Source organism: Epinephelus moara, chromosome 2, assembly GCF_006386435.1.
Source record: "Epinephelus moara isolate mb chromosome 2, YSFRI_EMoa_1.0, whole genome shotgun sequence".
NCBI classification, from domain to species: domain Eukaryota; kingdom Metazoa; phylum Chordata; class Actinopteri; order Perciformes; family Serranidae; genus Epinephelus; species Epinephelus moara.
Genome location: NC_065507.1, coordinates 22,881,254 through 22,901,098, shown reverse-complemented (window position 1 = coordinate 22,901,098; position 19,845 = coordinate 22,881,254). Strand labels below are relative to the sequence as shown.

The window sequence follows — 19,845 nt, the reverse complement described above, 5'->3', positions numbered from 1 at the left end:
AAGATTTGTGGATCGTTTTCAAGTGATCTGGGTAAAGAAATGGACTCTGCTGTGAATGTTTTTGGTCTGCATCTTATCTAGTTTTCTGTAAAGATTATGAATGTCACAGACAATAATTTGATTGTTTATCTGTTTGTGTTGTTGGCAGGCAGGGGTCGTTAGTTAAACAGCTAATCGTTTCAGCATGACATCCATGTTTTCTGCCTAATTCTACTCCATGTCTGTGTGTGTTTCTGTACCTTGGGTGGTACGTAGAACTCCAGCAGGAACCTCTCGCCTCCTTCGTCCCTCTTTGTCTTCCTCAGCAGCAGGCGGCACTTCTGCCACTGTGCAGCGCCCATACAGTTTGTGTCATCAGCCACCATGTATCTCAGCGCTCCCTCCCTCTGGATCTCCAGCATCTCAGCCTTGTGGCCCTGGGAGCCCCTGGGAAGCCGCAGCTTTTGGGACCACTTCTCTCCCCCTGCAGCCTCCCCTCCTCCTCCACCTCCCCCTCCTCCCCCGTTAGGCCTTCTGGCTCCAGAGGGACCGTCGGGTTCAGGGGAGGCCCGTCTGTGCCACATCTCCTTCACCCCATCCACCACACACAGGCTCATGTTTCTCAGGGAGAAGCCCTTCTTGAAGCGAGCCTTTGGGTGACTGACTGAAACGTCCTCAGAGCTGCGGGACTGCCCCAGAGCGGACACCTTGTGAGTCTGCTGGGGGCCTCGGGAGGCGGTGGTGCCACTGCCTCCCCCATCTATCCCTCCCCCTCCACTGTCCATGCTGTCCAGGGATTCACTTGAAGCCCCGGCGTCCTTGCGTCTCTGGTAAAGGTCGTGACCGTAGGACAGCGGGCAGCCCTGGATTCCCAGGAAAGGAACAATGCTGTACTTGGGTGCTGCGTTGGAGCCGTCCTCCCCTGGAGAGGACGCCTGGTTCTCCCTGGCCTGGGTCAGTGCTGCAGAGAAGCACTCCAAGAAGTGGTGGGCAAAGTGCTGTGAGAAGCTGGCATCAGCGCCAGGTGAGTCGTAGCACGGGTTCTCCGACAGGAAGCGCTGGAACTTGTCAGCGAAGTCTGCAGCAGAGGCTCGAGCATGGAGCTCACAGAACTCTCGCCAGTCTGGCAGTGGGCACGAGGAGGAGAGCTCCGGGCTACCAGGCACCACCGCTCCGTTCATCACTGGGCCATGCCAACCCACCGAGGAGAGGCTGCAGAGGAGGAAGAAGAGCACAGTGTTAAACAGTGTTAGCGTGGATGCAAGCAGAAGACTGCAGGATGTATTTGTGTAACTCCTGGCTTTGGATCAGACAAATAGCAGGTGTGGAATGGCCTACATGTGTGATGGTGCGGAGAGTAAAAGATGTGTGAATGGAGCAGACTGCTGAACCTGCATTTGTATGTCACTGGAATATCTTAAAATCTTGGTTATATGAAAATGAAGTCCCTCTATGCAGATTTTTTTGTCATTTCCATCATGTAAAATGTGCAGCTGCACCTCTATCAAAGTGGTAACCAGGATTTTAGAAATACAGAGACCATGAGTCCCCCGACCCCAAGAAAACTGTGACTCCACACCCAAAAAAAAATCCTCAACGTTTTCTCATCGATTTCTTTTTTTTTTTTCTTACATCTTATTCATTTACTTAATTACTAACTACAACTAGTTTTGTCTTTAACATGAGGAAAACAAGCTTGTTTTCAGCTTCATGACATTATCAGATAATCCAATACACGTTTTGGAGAATTTTCTCAACCAATAAATAAATGTCTTAAAGGGATAGTTCAGATGTTTTCAAGCGGGGTTGTATGAGGTACTTTTCCCTATTCAGTGTATTACGTACAGTAGATGTCAGGTGGTGTGTCCTTAGTTTGGAGAAGCAGGCAAGAGTATCTTCACAGAAGCTAAGCAAAGGGGCAGTAACAAGACATATTTTAGCCATCTAAAAAAAAAATCGGGAAAGTAAAAAAAAAAATAGTTTATGCATATGCTATTTTTACTGCTTTGCCTCTCCTTAAGACATCCTGTTCCGGCAAGGAGGGCGTTGATGGTTTCAGTTCCCCATCTATGCTCTCCTCAGACCCACCAGACTCCTTTGACAAAAATAGCAATTTGTCTTGCTGAGGATGGGAGCTCTTTCAATCAGTTAATTAGTTTGTGTTATTGTGTGACTTTGTTTAACCCAAACTAACTCAAACACTAAAGTCACACTCAAACAAACTATCCAATCAAGGCAGTGGTAGACCAGCTTTAAGGTAAAGCAATGAAATCATTCTAAATATAGCATACATTTAACCTGACAATGATTCTTTTCAGTGGGGATTTTTTTAGGTGGCTGAAATATGTTTTGTTTCTGCTCCTGCCACAGCAGTACATTGCTTAGTTTCCATGTCAGACTCTAGCCTGTTTCTCCAAACTAGGGGCATGCTGACTGACATCTGCTGTAAGAAATACATTGACAGAGGATCAGTACTTCATGCAACCCCACTTCACAAATTCTGAGCTATCCTTGTAAGTTTAAGATCACCAAATTTGAAGACACGTGGTTTTCAGCTGACTTCAGCTCTGCACAGGAAATAATGAATGTTATATTTATTCACTTGTCTAAAAGTAGTCAAAACTTCATATATTAGAACACTGAAATCAGCCGATAAAGATAATAAGCTCCCTCCCGGTCTCCAAAAACCCCAAATTCCCAAACTTCTGACACCACAACCTCATTGTCCCCAGTGGTATCCACAGCCCCGGTGACAACAAGCACAAACAACATCCAGAGTCCAGAATCTGTGACAGCTGAAGATTACGCGCAGGGTTGGCGTGTCATTGAAGGTTTGAAAACAGCTTATAAACAGATTTAATGTGACAACGGATCGAAGAAAAATCATCCAGAAAGCTCCGGTCTCCATCAGTTACAAACTGATGCACTCGGATTATTTGAATTATCTAGAAGTTGTGTCCGAGTAGGTCACAAGCAACTTGGATGCAACTCAGAATGACAGTGGAGCTCCTCTTTATGTCACATCTTTCTCATTCACTGTTGATTTTCTATATAATGAGTGTTTATTAAGCTCTCATCCACTCATCCTTACATTCCTCTGCTCCCCATGTGTGTTCGTATGACTCAGTCCTCAGCGCTGCCTCCAACTCTGGCCCGATCGGTGCCAAACCACATCACATCACTGATAAAACTCTTCTCTCTTTGGTCTTACCACCACTGTGTCACTAGCACAATTCACATCTTTCACTCCCCCTCCTCTCTCTCTCTTTATGTGCCTCAATACATCAGTGACTTATACAGCATCAGTGAATGCCGTCACACCATCAAACACATGTTGGTTTGATTATTGTTGTCTGTAAATCACGCAGATAAAAGGATATCATCTGAGTGGGCAGACTGGGTGACATACGCACAGGGATGGCAAACACTCCCCAAGCTGTGAAAGCTTATTCTCAGAGCTGCTGATGCTTCTCTTGGCAGTTCGCTAACAATATGCGCTCAAATGTTTGCACTCTCAAATGCAATTGCACTCTTAAACTGAATCACACATACATGCATACATTTGCACGGCAGAGTTTCCTGGAATTTCTCCTGCAAGCAGCTTTATTGTCATTTTCAAAAAGCATCCGTGTGGGTCGTCTTTTCATAAAGGATTAGCACAAAAAAAACTCTCCACTGGAATTAAGTCTGACACACACATTCAAACTACAAGCCAGTCTCTCTCTCATTCCTTCTTCTCTTCCTCTCCCACAGATCTGAAACAAACAATATGCCAGATCAGAGAGAGGATAATGATGAGGGGAAGTACACAGGAGTCCCAGCTCTTTGAAAGATCATCTCTGAGCTCATCACGTAGAGAGAGAAGCTCTTGGAAGCAGAGACCCGGTGTCAGAATTTCTGAGGAATGCTGTGATGGATAGAGACATTAGAAAGTAAAGGAAAGGGTGGGACTGAAGTATAATAATGAAAAAGAAACAGCTAAGGAAAAGTCTCCCTTATCTGTGTGGATGTCCCGTAGGAATCCTAAGTGCAATACTGTGGCCATTTAGCTTCACTTCACTTCACCTAGTGTGCAGACCTGGGTGGTCGGGGGTCTCAAATTAAAGGGAAATTTCGGTTTATTTCAACCCGTCTCCTATCGTCCTAAATTTGTTTCAAGTGACTAGTGACACAGAAATAATAGTTAGCATGTTAGCCGTTAGCCTAGATACAGCCGTAGCGTGAGACCTGTTAAAACGTAAGTGAACGGGCATCCCTTCAAGTAGAAAGTTAGTCCACTAAACAAGCTTTTTTTCCACAAAGACCGCCTCATATCGTTAGGATAAATGTCAGAGAACATAGAAAACGACATGTAAACGTGTTGTCTTACCTTACCGGTGTGCTGCCATGTTTGTTTACCATCTAGCTCTGCTTTCCAAAGCGCGGCCGAAATATCGCGAAAACAAGCAGCGATCTCATAGCGTGCCTGAACAAGCAGCAAAAGCTGGAAGGCAGAACTGGACAGTAGCCTGAACGGAGGAGGAGGAGAGAGAGGCGCAACAGGTAACGTTAGAGGACGAGAGGAGAGGACTGGCTGCCGCAAGGCTGCGTAGCTCTGGAGATTGGTGGTGTACTTGTGAATGCTGTGCCCCAGTGCCCACAGAAGAGGAATGCCTCTGTTGCAAGGAATGAGACCGGTTACAGCCTTATTTTCAAGGTCTGGATGTGACAGAGGACGAGACACCTCCACCTGGAGTAGTATCCAGCTGGGCTTTATCTAGAGCTGGCGAGATATATTTCGGTTGCACTTTGGAAAGCAGAGCTAGATGGTAAACAAACATGGCACCACACCGGTAAAGTAAGACAACACGTTTACATGTCGTTTTCTATATGTTCTCTGACATTTATCCTAATGATATGAGGCCGTCTTTGTGGAAAAAAAAGCTTGTTTAGTGGACTAACTTTGCACTTGAAGGGATGCCCGTTCACTTACGTTTTAACAGGTCTGACGCTACGGCTGTATCTAGGCTAACAGCTAACATGCTAACTATTATCTGTATGTCACTAGTCACTTGAAACAAATTTAGGACGATAGGAGACGGGTTGAAATAAACCGAAATTTCCCTTTAAGCTGTTTTGATTGGACGCACAAGAGCACTGTGTTGCTGTTGTTGTTTTCACTCATATTCTGCCACCGGAGCTGAAAAATAAAGCCAAGGGGGAGGTGCCAAAAACTGCAGTTCCTCAAATGGCCACTAGAGGCTGGCTTCAAAACAGGAGACAACGCCCATAGACATCCATGTTAAAATGCTCAACTTTAAAACAGAAATAAACATGTTTACAGCCTGGTACAAAACCGATTTTGGTCTGTAAAACTAATTTCAACATTCATGACTAATCTTTATATTACTCACTTGTTTACATTTTTTAAGACTTAAAGACCCTCTAAGGAGTCAGATGTTCAGTTTTTCCAGTACGTTTTGTTTTAATGGTTTCAAGCCCGATTTTTGCCAGTTAGCCATAGCTGCAAATGCACTGTACTGCCTAAGCTTACAGCATTAGGGTTATCTCCACCCTTTCATCCAAACATGGTCACTTCTGGCATCAAAAAACCAAGATGGTGACAGTCTCAATGCCAAACCAGGCCCCCAGAAAGTCTGTCGGGCTTTGAAAGCAATTTTCATGGTGGCCAAACAGTGGAATTTAAATCAGTGGATACGTTTTTTCGAGCGTCGCAGCCCATACTATATGACTTGTTTAACAATCAGGATTTAATCTATTTGGTCAGTTAAAATTTGTGAAGTCTAGAAGAACCACAAGATTAAATCATTTTATCCCCCATTCAAGATAGCGGAGCACTAAAAGGGAAGTAGCCGGCCTGGCTAAAAAGGAATGACCAGGGTCCCGCCTCCAACACTGTATCCCAGGTCTCTTAATACCTTCATGTTCAAAACAGAAGTCCAAAAAACATTGGGTGACATCACGGTAGCTATATGCATTACTCTATACAGTTCATGGTCAAAACCAAAGATCCCAAGATTGGAGGGTTTTCATAACCTGTCATCCGTTGACAGAAATACATCATGACAGGCCTGAAAGACTTGTGGTGCAAAAAGAACGAGACAAGATGTTCGAATTTGTGGTGATGGTCTTATCCACAAACTGATGACGAACACAGCAAGAGAGGAAACAAAAAGAAAGAAAGGTGTGATAATTATAAATGGCATATATGCTATTAATAATAGCTTCATTAATGGCAAATGCTTACTTTTACTGCAGTAGCCAGTAATGAGCCATGTAAAACAACTTTTGGGTTGCCAGAGTTGGATGGTAGTTTTGTCAAGCTACGTGTGTTTTAGGCATTGCGAGTTCAGCGCTAGCTTGGCTATCAGCGGCTAATGCTATCTCTGGATGGTGGAGTGTGAGGTGAGCCCTCATGTTCGTGGTATTCCCAGAATAATTTATTCTTACACGACACTGCTTGCAAATCGCTTGCAAAAAATAAAAAATAAAAAAATAAGTCGAGATGGCGCATTTGATTTCTTTCTCCAGTACCTCCAACTTTGTTTTGATGAGCTTCCGGCCAAATGCTGCTGGCTTTTCAGTGATTTTTGTGTGCATGATTCTGATGTTTTTTTCTGATACTATGTATGTTGACAGTGTAGCAGTAGCTAGGAGTACGGCAGGAGCTATGGCGATAAAACTAAGAAGGGTCTATGAAATGTTCTTGGAATGGATGCTTCAGATAAAAAGAAGGTCGGAATTAAGAGGACGAGTTAAAGACAAAATATTTGCACAATAGGTCTTGAGCAGAGCATTCCTGGGGAGATGCAGCGAGCTCACCTGCAGGCATAGGTTGACAATATTTATGTCATTACTCTCACTGCCAGAGGGGGGGACACAAAAGGTCTGTACTGCATCTTTAAATTTTAGTTTTCAGGAGAGGTTAGTTTCAACAATACAGCATTTGGCTCTTCTGACTTCCAGGGACCAGTAGCATTCTGGAAAAGAGCTGAAGAGGATCAGGACTAAAATCCATCTATTAATAACTTATGAACACTTATAAGGCTTTAAGACTCATTAGAAAGTAAACTACCAGCATTTATAACTGATTTGTTACCAAATAAAAAGGAGAAGCATCAGCCTAAGGGATTTTTCACAACCTGCAACCCAAATTTGTTCTTAAAATGTTTCATAACGGAATTATGAGGCATTAGTAAATGTTTAATACCACTGAAAAAAACTGATAGTTACAACTCTAAAACATTTTTTGAGAGTAGTGGTACAGAGTTGATAAAACTAAAAGTAAAAACACTTTCCACTTCCATTCATGAATCCATCACTTCATTCACCCAAACATCCATTCATTCACTTATTCACGCCACATCAGGTTTGTGAGTTAAAATGCTAATCATGAAGTGTTGTTGTAACAATTATCTCGCTCCCAGTGTGTGTGTGTGTGTGTGTGTGTGTGTGTGTGTGTGTGTGTGTGTGTGTGCGTGCTGCTGCTGCTGGCTGCAAGGAAGTCAATACCCATTCAACTATTTAAAAACCTGCACTGGGCCAACTTTCCACTCATTCAGCAGAAAAACAACAACACACAGTGAGGTGCGTTTGTCAAAACTCCTGTCCTTCCGCAAAGATGAGGATGTGCCTCTCTCAAGGATACTGAACTGACTGTGCGCTGCGCCCACACACACCGACACACACAGACGTTCACTCACCGAGTCAGCATGAAACTTAAGCCATGAGACGCTGGAGGAAGTGGACAGCATTAAGGTTTTCTGAGGCTCAGCAGACTGAAGCAGACACATACTGCAAAGCACACGGGGGTATAAAGCAACAATGATTGGCTGAGAACAGAGAGGAGGCAGAGGTGGAGAGCATTTACTCAGGTACTACAATTTTAAGGTACTTGTGCTTCATTGGAGTATTCTCATTTTATGATACGTTATATGCTCCACTACATTTATTTGACAGAAATTGAAATGAAACATAAAAAGTTGAACAAACACACTGTTACAGATTAAACCAGTGCCTCCTGACCTTTTTAGCTTTTGACCTCTTGTAATAAAGTTGCATTTGTTGAGGTCATCTCCTCAGATTGTTTACTTTAAATGTTTATGCCCAAGATTAGAAACAACTCTGGAAAATGAAAAACAGAGTCATATTGTGACCTTTTTGAGGAGCCTGACCTCCAGGTTCTGGACTGAACTACTAACTGTATAGAAAGCAGAGTCAAACAACAGTGCCTGAAAATATCGTCTTTGCTGACCACTGGTTTCACCTGGCTGCAGGTAAGTACAGGTGGACTCCAGGGCCCTGTGACATCACTGTGGGGTGTGGATACACATTTCTGACCAATCCAACCACACCTATCAGAGATGCAAGGTGTGGTAAAACCTTAGACTGTATTAAAAAAAAAAAAAGTGGACGTAGCTACCTGGACATCACCCATTGGTTTGTGGACTCCCGTTTTGAAGCCTTGAGTTCATTTCAGCAGTCGCTAGCTTGGATTTTTGGAGCCAGAGGAGACCATATTTGGACGAGAAGGTGGGGCTGCAGAGGAGCAAGTGGTGGATCCGACTGAGAGCCAGAGGTGACACCTTGAAGACAGCCTGTCACAGGCCCTTAATTATACAAAACTTTCAGCCTTAACAGAATGTAAACAGGTGAGTAAAAATTCACCCCCTGTACAGTTGACATGACTGTTAAAAATTAGCTAAAGACACCAAAACCATTTTTTGTATCTGCTGCAGAGTTGGGCATTTCAAGAAGGGGGTTATGGTTTTGGAGCCAGCCTCAAGTGGCCATCCGAGGAACTGCAGTTTTTGGCACTTCTTGTTGTCTTTATTTTTCCACCCCCGATGTTGCCACGTGGGTTTAACAGGCTTGAAACCTTCAACCAGAGAGGGTGGCAGAGGGCTGCTCTCAGTTTGATGTCATGTTACTCTTCATGTTGGACGTATCAACAAACAGTTGCTTATTTACACATCTAGCAGTAGTGGAGCACTAGTATGATTCATTTAGAGATGTGTTTCTGCCCACCTGATGAATCTGAGTCCAATATTCACTCACCTTACACTCTGTTTTTTTTTCTTTTAATTATTCATCTATTTATTTTTGACTTGTACAGTAGGTGTACATTAAGCGCTTGAGAGTGAACCAGAACAGTAAAGTTGTGGACCAGACAGCTAAACAAAGAGCTGAACCTCACTGGAAAGCTCTGGAAAGCTGAAAGGAGGTGCAGATTCAGGTGATAATTCTCTGTAAGTTCATCACTATAAGCAACTGCGTTCATACTATCATTTGATCGACTCTTTTTTTTTTTTTTTTTAAAGATCTTTTTTGGGGCATTTTTAACCTTTAATGGATAGGACAGACAAGTGTGAAGGGGGGAGAGAGAGAGGGAGTGACATGCAGCAAAGGGCCACAGACTGGAGTCGAACCCGTGCCGCTGCGGCAACAGCCTTGTACATGGGGCGCCTGCTCTACTACTAAGCCATCGACGCCCCTTGATCGACTCTTTTGATGTCACTTGAAAAACATGAATTATAGCTACTTTAAAGGTGTACTAAGCAGGGTTGTTGGTTACTCTTTACAAACACCAACAAAAAAAGAAAGCAAACCCCAGATTCACTCTTTGTTGGCATTTGGGCTCGCTATACAGTATTTGCATTTTTTCTGCACTGTGTTTCTTGGATGTGTATGGCTTACGGTCTGGCACCTGGTAGCTACCTTTTTATAAAGCCCCAACCTCGACTGAGTGCACCAGGGGTACACGCCCATTAACGTCCAGAACACAGAAAATAAGAAGAAAATAATTAAATACAGGCAGAGGGCAGAGTCTCTGCAGAAAAATACACAACCACACACTTCAAGTGATGATTGATACTGTGCGAGGCTATACATCGTTTTTTAGGAAAATCCTGCATAGTATATCTTTAAGTGCATGTTCCTTTTGTACTTAAGTAGAGGATGGAATGGAGGCCTTTCACTTGGACTATATTTAAATTGTCCTGTTGGTACTTTTACTTAGGTAAAGGATCTGAGTGTTTCCAGCACTGGAGGGGGGTCGTGTTTTTGCTCCACGGGCCAGCTGCTAAAACAATCAGTGAGTGTGTGGAGGTGGAGGAGACAAGGGGAGCGTAAAGAAAGGGAGACGCACTGCAGGGAGAGCAGGAGCAGAGGAACCATGTAGAGTCTCACATCCCCACGACTCCCCTCAGTCTTTTTAAGGCCCATTGATGGAACTGAAGTACAGAAAAACAGGACTGAGGGGAGTCTGGGGGAATCTAAAAATGTTCACCTCCATCCTTCAGGCCTCAGACGCCCCCCCTCTCCTGTATCTCCTCCCTATCTGTTGTAAAAATCTACCACTACTGTGCCCCTTCCTCCGCCTCCTCCTGCTGCTTCTTTGCCCAGGGGAGCAGGGCTGATATCTCTGTCAGATGGTTGGGAGTTCTGTCTGTAACAGTAAACTGACTGGGGAGGAAAGGGAAGAAACATTACTGTGCAGGGAGAAGCTATCAACTGCAGCCTGCAAAACACATCGTGCAAGATACGTTCACTTCATGCACTTCGTCGAGCCCTCACAGGACTGAACTGTGCAGAGCCAAGAATTACATATGCCTGATTAACACTGTGGTGTTGTGGGTAGTAATATAGAGCTACTTAGGAAACGATACTGTTGCCAAGCATAACGGATGTACAAGGATTTGTGTTTTTAAAGCCGTGTGTACACATACCTCCGTGCACTTACAGAGATAAACACTGTATATGTAGACTCCTACATCCAAACACACGTCGCTGCGAGCAGTTTCATGCCAGCGGCACGCCCCTCGGGATTGGCTGATGAAGATGATTGGTGATGTTGTGCTCCCACCCCGGGGAGTTTGGGCCCTGCCATGCTTTCTAAGATTAGCCCGCTCTACAGCACCGCACATTACTAGCAGCACACTCAGTACAGTACAGCGCTGTACGTACACAACATCTTCAAGGCTATGTGAATCCATTAATTATGTCTTCTTATATAAGATGTAAATACTGCAGCTGTTAAATGTTGATTGAGGACATTTCAGGACATAAGACATATATTTGTCACAGAGGCGCGACATAAAATAACGCTGTTGCATTCATGTTGGGTTCATGTACGTTAAAATCACTCGCAGTGATTTTAACGTACTGTTACTGTATGTAAAGCATGTATAATAAGAAGAGTTGTAGCTATTAGTCAGTTAATCAATTAGTCCAGGGGTCGGCAACCTTAACTATCAAAAGAGCCATTTAATGCCACAAAAAAGAATCCGTCTGAGCCTTATAATGGAGTTTAACTCAGCCTTTTAGGTCTAAATTATCCTATCACCATTACTAATAGGTCTAAATGAGCATTAATTATTATGTTTAACCACAAGGGGATGGTATTACAAGGGAAGCTTGGTACATATCTGTCCACACACTAATAAATTCTCGATTTTCCTACCAGACTTTCCCTTATTTGGATTTGTAATCCATAGCCTAGCTGGGAAGACTGGCTACTGCTATCGAGGTTTGGCAAAATTCAGAGGAAAAGGCGCCAGGCTGTGGATGTATGACGCACTTTTTAGTTGATGAAATGTATAGGCTTCACATTTTACAACTGGAGAATGTAAGAATTTCTTTAGGCCTACAACGATGATGAAAATGTTATGTCCATATAAGAGCCACATGTGGCAGCTGAGCCTACCTGCAAATTAGTCTGTCACAATGAATGTCACAAAATTCAAAAAGATATTCACGAGACAAAAGAAGCTTTAAAAATCCTCACATCTGAGAAGATAGAACGAGTAAATGTTTGTCATTTTTGCTTGATCAAACAACTGAAACGATGCCAAACACTTCCCCCCTCCAGCGTCTCTGTTGTGAGGATTTGCTGCTTTTCTTTGTCTCATCTGACATTTTTGGATTTTGGACTGTTAGAAAAGAAAATTATCAGCAGATTAATTGTTAATGAAAATAACTGGGTCGATAGAGCACCGATGCAATAAAGGGTTATATTTTACCCAGCAGCTTGTATGGTGGCTCACTGCCATCGGTTTGTTTAAATGCGTGAAAGAAAGGCAGAAAGAAAGAAAGAAAGAAAGAAAGAAAGAAAGAAAGAAAGAAAGAAAAGAAAGAAAGAAAGAAAGAAAGAAAGAAAGAAAGAAAGAAAAATCTATATAAATCCAGAAGACCAACAACAGGCTGGTTTGACCCATTTTTAGTGTTATTGTTGGTATGGCTACGACATGTTATATTAATACTATAGCTTTTTTAAACCTTTTTCATTATCCGTACACCCACGGGGGGGCGAGAGGTGGGGTACACCCTGGACAGGTCACCATACTATCACAGAACTGACACATAGAGACAGACAACCATTTATGCTCACATTCACACCTACGGGCAATTAACCTAATCGCATGTCTGACTGGAAGGAAGTCAGAGAACCCAGAGAAAGCCCACCCTGACATGTAAACTCCCCACAGAAGAACCCTCTTGCAGTGAGGCGAGGGTGCTAACCACTGCTCCACCATGTCACCTTCCTTTAAACTTACATGTTTCAAGTTTGAATGTCATATCTGCATTGTGTTGTACAACTAACAATACATTTGTGACAGTTTTGAGATCAAAAATCCATATTTCAGTTTCGGTAAATAAACCAAATAGTAATACGTCTATAAATAACATTAACACTTAGTCAAAACAACCCATTTGTACTTGATAAAGTTAACTCAGTATTGCGTCTGCCCTATACTGACATAAACTGTAAATATCCAGTTAATGACAAACACTGAAACTAAAGTTAAGACTCCAATTTCCGCACAAAGAAAGTGACAGAGATGCAGATATCAGCACAAATAAGTAGGAAAGGAAGAAAAGCAGACAGACACACAGGAGGGAATCCACGCTGACAAAAACTGACTCACCTACAGAAGTTAAACGACAGAATATTACAGTAGACATCCAGGTGGGTGTGTGTGAGAGGGAGAGAAGGAAACTTTGAAACGGCTTTAGAAGTGAAAGGAAAAGCAGAGCAGATGCAGACACAGAATAGAAATCCCAGGAGTACGGTGGCCACTGAGAGCTCAACTCAAATTAAGAAAACACATGCAAATAGACACTACACAAACAAATAAGGAAACATTTTCACCAACTTGGCGACAAATATGCAGAGTTGAGGAAAAGCTCTGCAAGAAGCTCACAACACAACAGATACTGTTTCAAGGAGAAGCTAAAAAGCAATGCACATGGCTGCAACATGCTGCCATAATTTGTGGCTTAGGAAGTAATTGAAGTGAGCTATCCTTCATAGTGATTGCCCAATTCAGATTTTATAATAATTAGCAACAGGCTAACAGCAGATATCTGCAATAATATATGACTCATCAAAAAAACATCTAACTTTAGGTCCTTTAGCCGACTAGAAGAACTTCATAATTCACAAACGGCAACAAGCGCAACATATCACGCGCAATTTTTTCCCAAGAGATTTTCACCAGCCTCACCCTGCTGTGCTGTGATAGCACTCATAATGCTGATGTGTTTAGGAAGGACACGGTTAGAGTTACGGCGGATGCCCACTGTACACAACCAATTTGCTTAAACTTGCGTCTGCCCTGTTCTAGCGGTCGCTTATGACTGCAGCTTGAGGCTGTCCTGATGTGAGCACTGTTTGAATGTTTCAAATTGTCACATCTTTGTGTCACGCTGTCAGCTTGGTCTGCATCACAGGTATCTCAGCATGCTTTGAGCAGCGAATCAGTCGCTTCAAATAAACAATGAATGGGAGCAAACTTCTGGTTGTGTACAGTGGGCATGCACCGTTACGCAAAGAGGTCTTGGTTGGGGTTAGTGCTTGTAAATCACAGCAAGGGTTGGGTATCAAACTCTGTACTTTTAAGGGTACCAACGGAATTAAGTAAGTAGTACTGAGTACCAATTTACTTCATATCAATCTGTGCCAAATGCCAGCAACAGAGCGCAACAGAGCCGCCGGGTTGAACTTCAGACAGGAGACGGAAGCATCTCAAAGATGGGAAGCCAGCCATGGAGCTCCACGGCTGCTCTATTGGCTCCCAGCAAGCCAAAACAATCGCTGCAGCTCTGATCTGCCACGATAGTTTTGGCGTCTGGTGGTTTTTTTTTTTTTAGTACTAGCCTAGTGTCACTGCTAGATGAGAGGACATGCACACATACACACAGACAGACAGACAGACAGAGGCAGATGATTTGCTCTATGTGTTGGTAGAAAAGAGCAGAGGAGCACAACATCTTTGGAGTCTGCTAAAGTCACGCATGCAGCTTACTCAAAAGTGATTACAGTTAAAGTAAAGTACTTTAAAAAGGTACAATTGTGTACCGAATTCGAGGTAACGGAACAGGAACTGGTACCGGTATTGGTTTAAATGTGAATGGTAACCAACCCTAATCTCAGCATAGTATAGCGGGACTAGATGGTACACTCTTGGGGAAATAAAATAACGTGCATGTCCAAGTCGTGTGCATGTCTTTTTCGTGTCCCGTGGAAAACAGTTTCCGTTGAGTTGTGAGCATACATGCACATGTCGTCAGATTGACGTTACCCTTCATCATCGTGTGTATTGAGCTTTTATGGTCACCGTGCAGGAGGGAGAAATCACTGACAGAGAGGCAGGATGAGTGAAGCGGATCAGACGTGGTAGTAAGAGGAAGAGCAGGAGCAGGGTCAGCTGTGATAGACCTCTTTTCTTGACCTTCTTTTAGATCTGTCAACTTCAGAGCAGCCGGTCAGCGACCTTTGACCTGACCCCTGATAACCTTGTCTCTCCCTGATTCGACCTGAATGTTGTCTGGAGAGTTTGTATCAGTTTGGATGCAACACAGAACCACCAGACAGACGAGCATCTGTCTTATGAAATGCATACAGCCCTGATCCAGACACTGATACACCTGGCTGCAGAAACTTATCTGAGTGTGTGTCTGTGTGTGTGCGTGTGTGTGTCTGTGTGTGTGCGTGTGTAGATGCAGACAGATGCAATGAGTGATAATAAACTAGACATAACGAGAAGATGGAGATTCCTCAGACCGAACACTAACAATCTCACTGGTGTTCACCAGCCTGCTTATGTTTTTATTCACCACTTCACAATGCAGGTAGCAGGGCCTCATCACACAGATATATTAAACACATTAATTAGCGTGTCCTCTACCAGCAGGCTCTACTTGCTCTCTCTCTCCCGGCTTCTCTGGCTAGCAGCGACAATGTAAATATTGAGTGAGCTCAGGCATCCATATGGCAGCCAGTGATAAAGGACGGAGCGCGTGGGAGACGCACATTCCGCCACCGACTTCCATTTCCTGTCTCTCACCCACTGGGTCTAACTAATTTCACAGATGACCACAGGCCTCTCGCAGAGGAGAAATACTGCACAACCTGTGTGAGCATCAAGTGTGTCAGTTACTGGAACAGATGGGTTTTTTTAATTCGGTGACGCAGAGTGAAGCTGGTGTAAAAAATAACAGGCTGATAATGACACAAAGGGATAACATGTACATGTACAGCTCCATGTAACATGACTTTTTACACTTCTTTGACGTAGTATTCCTTCGTGGTGTTGTATTTTGTCACTTGTGTTGCTTGTGTATTTAAACTCTTTCCTGACACTGTCATATTTTGTACTTTTAAGATGTTTTTATGTGTGAATGAATCGTGTGTATGTATTTGTGTTTGCAAACTTGCATAAAATTGCTGTTCAGTGTTGAACCACTGTCCGACGGCTGTAGATTCAACTGTGAGAGAAGCATTTTTGTGATCATTCTTCATAGTATTGTGTGACATTATAAAGTGTTCTAGTGATTTATCTAATTTTAACTAGCAACCCACAGGACATATATCTTGTCCTGGTTGGTGTTTCATCACTTGGCTTGAAAATCTCTCGTTTTAGTGAAAGAATCTTTGTCAAATTTGACTTGAGAGCAGTGCTGCTTCAACATTACTACAAGATAACACAGACATTACAGACGTTAGTTATGGAATAAGGAAAATAAATTCTACATTATAAGTCCCTGCCTTCGATTAGGTCAATATAAAATCGTAACATAACGTGTCAGAGACATAATGTGCCCTTAGAGGACTAATATCAGGATATCACAATGATATGAAGGCCTATGGGACACATTTTTTGTGGTAATCTTGTATAGGATGACACAATGTTATTCTGCCCACATCGTGCAGGATATATAATCTAGCCTGGGTAGTGTGGCATCACTTGGCAGGCATCAGCTCCACATAACCTTGGTTTCAGTCAGAGTATTTTATAATCTCTGTACAATTTGATTTTAGATTACGGTTAGTTTAAATACTTCACAAAAACAGCATTACTATTAGAATAAAACACAATTTAGTTATGTGATAAGGGAAATAAATACCTTTGTTTAGGTCACTACAAAACAAAAGTGTGAATTCGAGTCACATGACTTGAACTCGAGTCACAAATTTGATGACTCTCAAATTATCTTGGACTTTAATTCACACCGATGTCTCTGGACTTCACTTGGACTTAAGCCTTTTTGACTTTAAAATACTTGATACTTTCCCCCAAGCTCAAGATAACAAAGTAAGTTATTTAAAAGGTGCGCCACAGATCAGGTCATTTCCCTTAATTTACTGAATCAACTTACATTAACGCTATCCATTCCCAACAAGTCAACACCTAATTCCACAGATCCATTTTGTTTGAACCAATCCAACATCATCCAAACAAGTTGCAGGAGAGAACTACGAAGAACTAACGTTACATTACTGAGCACCAGTTGGAAAAAATTATACCAAAGATCATTTTGTTCACGTACAAAAACTACTTGGTGGTCAATAAAAAAATAAATGGCAGCATGTAAAACATGCATTTTTAAAATTACTGATGGGGACGCAAGAACATTTGTGTAAATGTGATATATTATTACTCTGCAGATAAAATGGTATTACAGGTGGTGAAGAACGCTTTATGACATGTTCAGGACTTAAAACTCAAACTTTAGGACTTGGGACTTGTCAGTATCGACTTGAGACTCATTTGTGACTGTCAAAACAATGACTTGGTTCCACCCCTGCTACAAAATCATAGCATAGTGTCAGAGTGACAATATTACAGTGACAGAACAGCCACATGTTGTGGCGATGTGTTGCCCTGCATTATACTGTAAGGTGTTCCTATTATTCTGTCCACCCCCTGCAGAGTCGATGTAGCCTGGTAGCACACAGTATGAGCTCGAATCAGATCTGAAAAGCTTCACTTTTATAGAAGCATGTTAGATTTTAGTGGGATGCTGCCTCAATGCCAGAACAAAACAACACGTCTATGATAGACTGTAGTTATGGGATCAGGGGAATGATGGGCCATCTTCTTTATTAGGTCACTATAAAATCCCAGCACAGTGCCAGAGACGCAGTACAGGAGTGTTATCACATATGACAGTGATGTAAAGGCCCATATAACAGCAGGCCTGTGCCCTGTTATAATCAGGCTTATTAGGCTTCATATTAACTGACTGTCTCATGTAGCCTATAAAAAGACACATGAGAGAAAGTCAATAGCAGGCCTGAAACAGGCCTACTGCAGGCCCACAGAGCCTATTTAAAGCCAACAGTGGATCGTTGTGCAGGCTGCGTAATGGACTTCATGAATGGGAATGCAGCCTCCTGCTGAATGGCTGACAGCTCCGGGTCCAGAAAGCTGGAGATGAATGGGAGCCTGCGTGCGGAGTCACGAGTCGGTACACTGATTTTGGATCATCTCGAGCGGGCCTGTGCATCAGATCAGATCACATCAGGCCCCTGAGTCGTCCTGTCACTGACCAGACTTTACCCCCCTCAAGGCTATTAAATGGATTATCGGAAAAGCCCCTTTCACACAGCGACCCTCCTCAAGTCCGGGAAGCCTCATGCTCATCCTCAGTGTCTGCGCTCAGCACCTCAACACGAGCCGACTGCACTTGGCACCAAAAAGGCGACTGTTAACGCAGGATTCATCGCGGCAGGCTGACTGTGCGCGGGGACGGATCGGGTCTGACACCATAACACTGCAGCCTCCATCTCCTCCTCAGCACCTGGAACTGTGTTGTTGTTATTATCACGGTGCTGCTGCTGATGATGATGATGCTCTTTCTCCCGACATCACCTGCACACCAACAGGCTCCGCAAACATGTCTAATCACAAACGTCAGGATGCTCCAGACGCGCTAAATAAGAAATAAAAGAACGCAGCAGCGGCTCTCACCTCAATGCAGGACTGGTTTCATGACGCTGGTGTCTCTCTGACAGGATCCCGGTTTATGGCGTGAAGATGATGTTTATTCAGGATCAGACATGGTTTTTATTCCCTCTTCATCTGGTGCTCTGCTCTCCGGTTTATAGGCGCTCAGAGCCGGCCAGCTCACCCTCCATCTCTCCGCTCGACGCACTGTGCTGCTGTACCTTTGGCTCTGCTGTCCACAAGACCACTGACAAGCCTAACAGATTCAGAAAAAAGGCACTTCCGGTATATTCTTTCACAATAAAGTCCCAAGTTGGGGGACAAATGAGAAGCCTATATACGGTTACTGTTTGGGGCCCACAGTTGAGTGTGCCCCACAGATATGTAGACAGGGAGGCATGTAAAAATGGAAATGGGTTTTAATAATTTGATTCCATCTTGATTACTGATACAACTATTTTAAGTTGCTTTTAATTACTTAATAATAGGTGGGAAAAACAGAGACAATATTCTGATGTAGTTGGTTTGGTTTGTTTGTTTATTTGTAACTGCTTTTTAAACCAATGTAAATATTAATTCATTAGCAGAGTGTTCCCTGTAGAAGAATGACACACTCTTGCACGTTTCGTAATATATATGACATATATGCCCCCAAATCAGACTGATGTTGATACCTTAATGTTTTGGCGGTTGACTCAACTCAGGAAAACATTTAATGACATTCAACTTCACATGTCCTGGGTAGAAAAATGTATTTAGTTTGCTGAATGTGAATGTTACAATGACATGATGATTAACTTTTCTCCAGGTGGACCAGATGAACAAAATAGTCGAGGTTCTCGGCATCCCGCCTGATCACATAATGGACCAAGCCGCAACAGCCAGGAAGTTCTTTGAGAAGCTTTCTGATGGTACATGAAGTGTTAAGAGGAAGATGGCAAAAGGGTGAACTCTTTTTTCTCTGTAGTTAGGGAGCGTAAAACTTGTGTTTCCAATTAATTTAAAAACCATATATGACATAATATGTGACCCATATATGCCCCCTAATCAAGAGTGATATTGATACCTGTAAAGCAATATGTCATTAGCCTATCACATAAATACATTCTCTAACATATATGCAGCACACTTAGTAAAATCTGTATGTGTCCATGTATTAAAAACATATCTATATGATGATGATTTAAAGGTTGTATATGTTCCAAACATATTTATTTATTTGTTTAACCTTTATTTAACCAGGAAGTCCCATTGAGACTGAAAAAAAAATCTCTTTAACAGGAGAGACCCTACCGAGGTAGCAGCCAATCAAAACACATTAAAATGCAACAGCATTTTTTCTATACTGTACCTGATTCTAAATGTTTGTTGTGTGTTTATTGTGGTTACTGTATGTGTATTGTATGTAGATGTGTATGATTTGTATTGTGTTGGATGTATTGGGTGTGATGGACCCCAGGAAGGATATCCCTGCTTAGGCAAGTGCTAATAGTGGATCCATAATAAAAGAAAGAAAGAACAAATACAACATATAAAACAAAAACCCACATTAAACTATTCAAACATAGCGGCCTCTCAAGAAAAACAAGCACATGTCTCTGTTAAATTCATCGATGGACATCAGTGATTCTAATCT

At 42.8% G+C, this 19,845-nt stretch overlaps 1 protein-coding gene across 1 annotated transcript in view; it reads right to left on the bottom strand.

Moving 5' to 3' along the window:
• LOC126408529 (SH2B adapter protein 2) overlaps window positions 1-18,468 on the bottom strand; it is a 34,725-nt gene extending 16,257 nt beyond the window's left edge. The window contains exons 1-2 of the mRNA XM_050074137.1: window positions 18,234-18,468; window positions 240-1,191 (exon numbers count right to left, since the gene is read on the bottom strand). Coding sequence (XP_049930094.1) covers window positions 240-1,160 — 921 coding nt within the window. The 5' untranslated portion in view covers window positions 1,161-1,191; window positions 18,234-18,468. The remainder of the gene's footprint in view (window positions 1-239; window positions 1,192-18,233) is intronic.
• Between the last annotated feature and the right edge of the window lie 1,377 nt (window positions 18,469-19,845).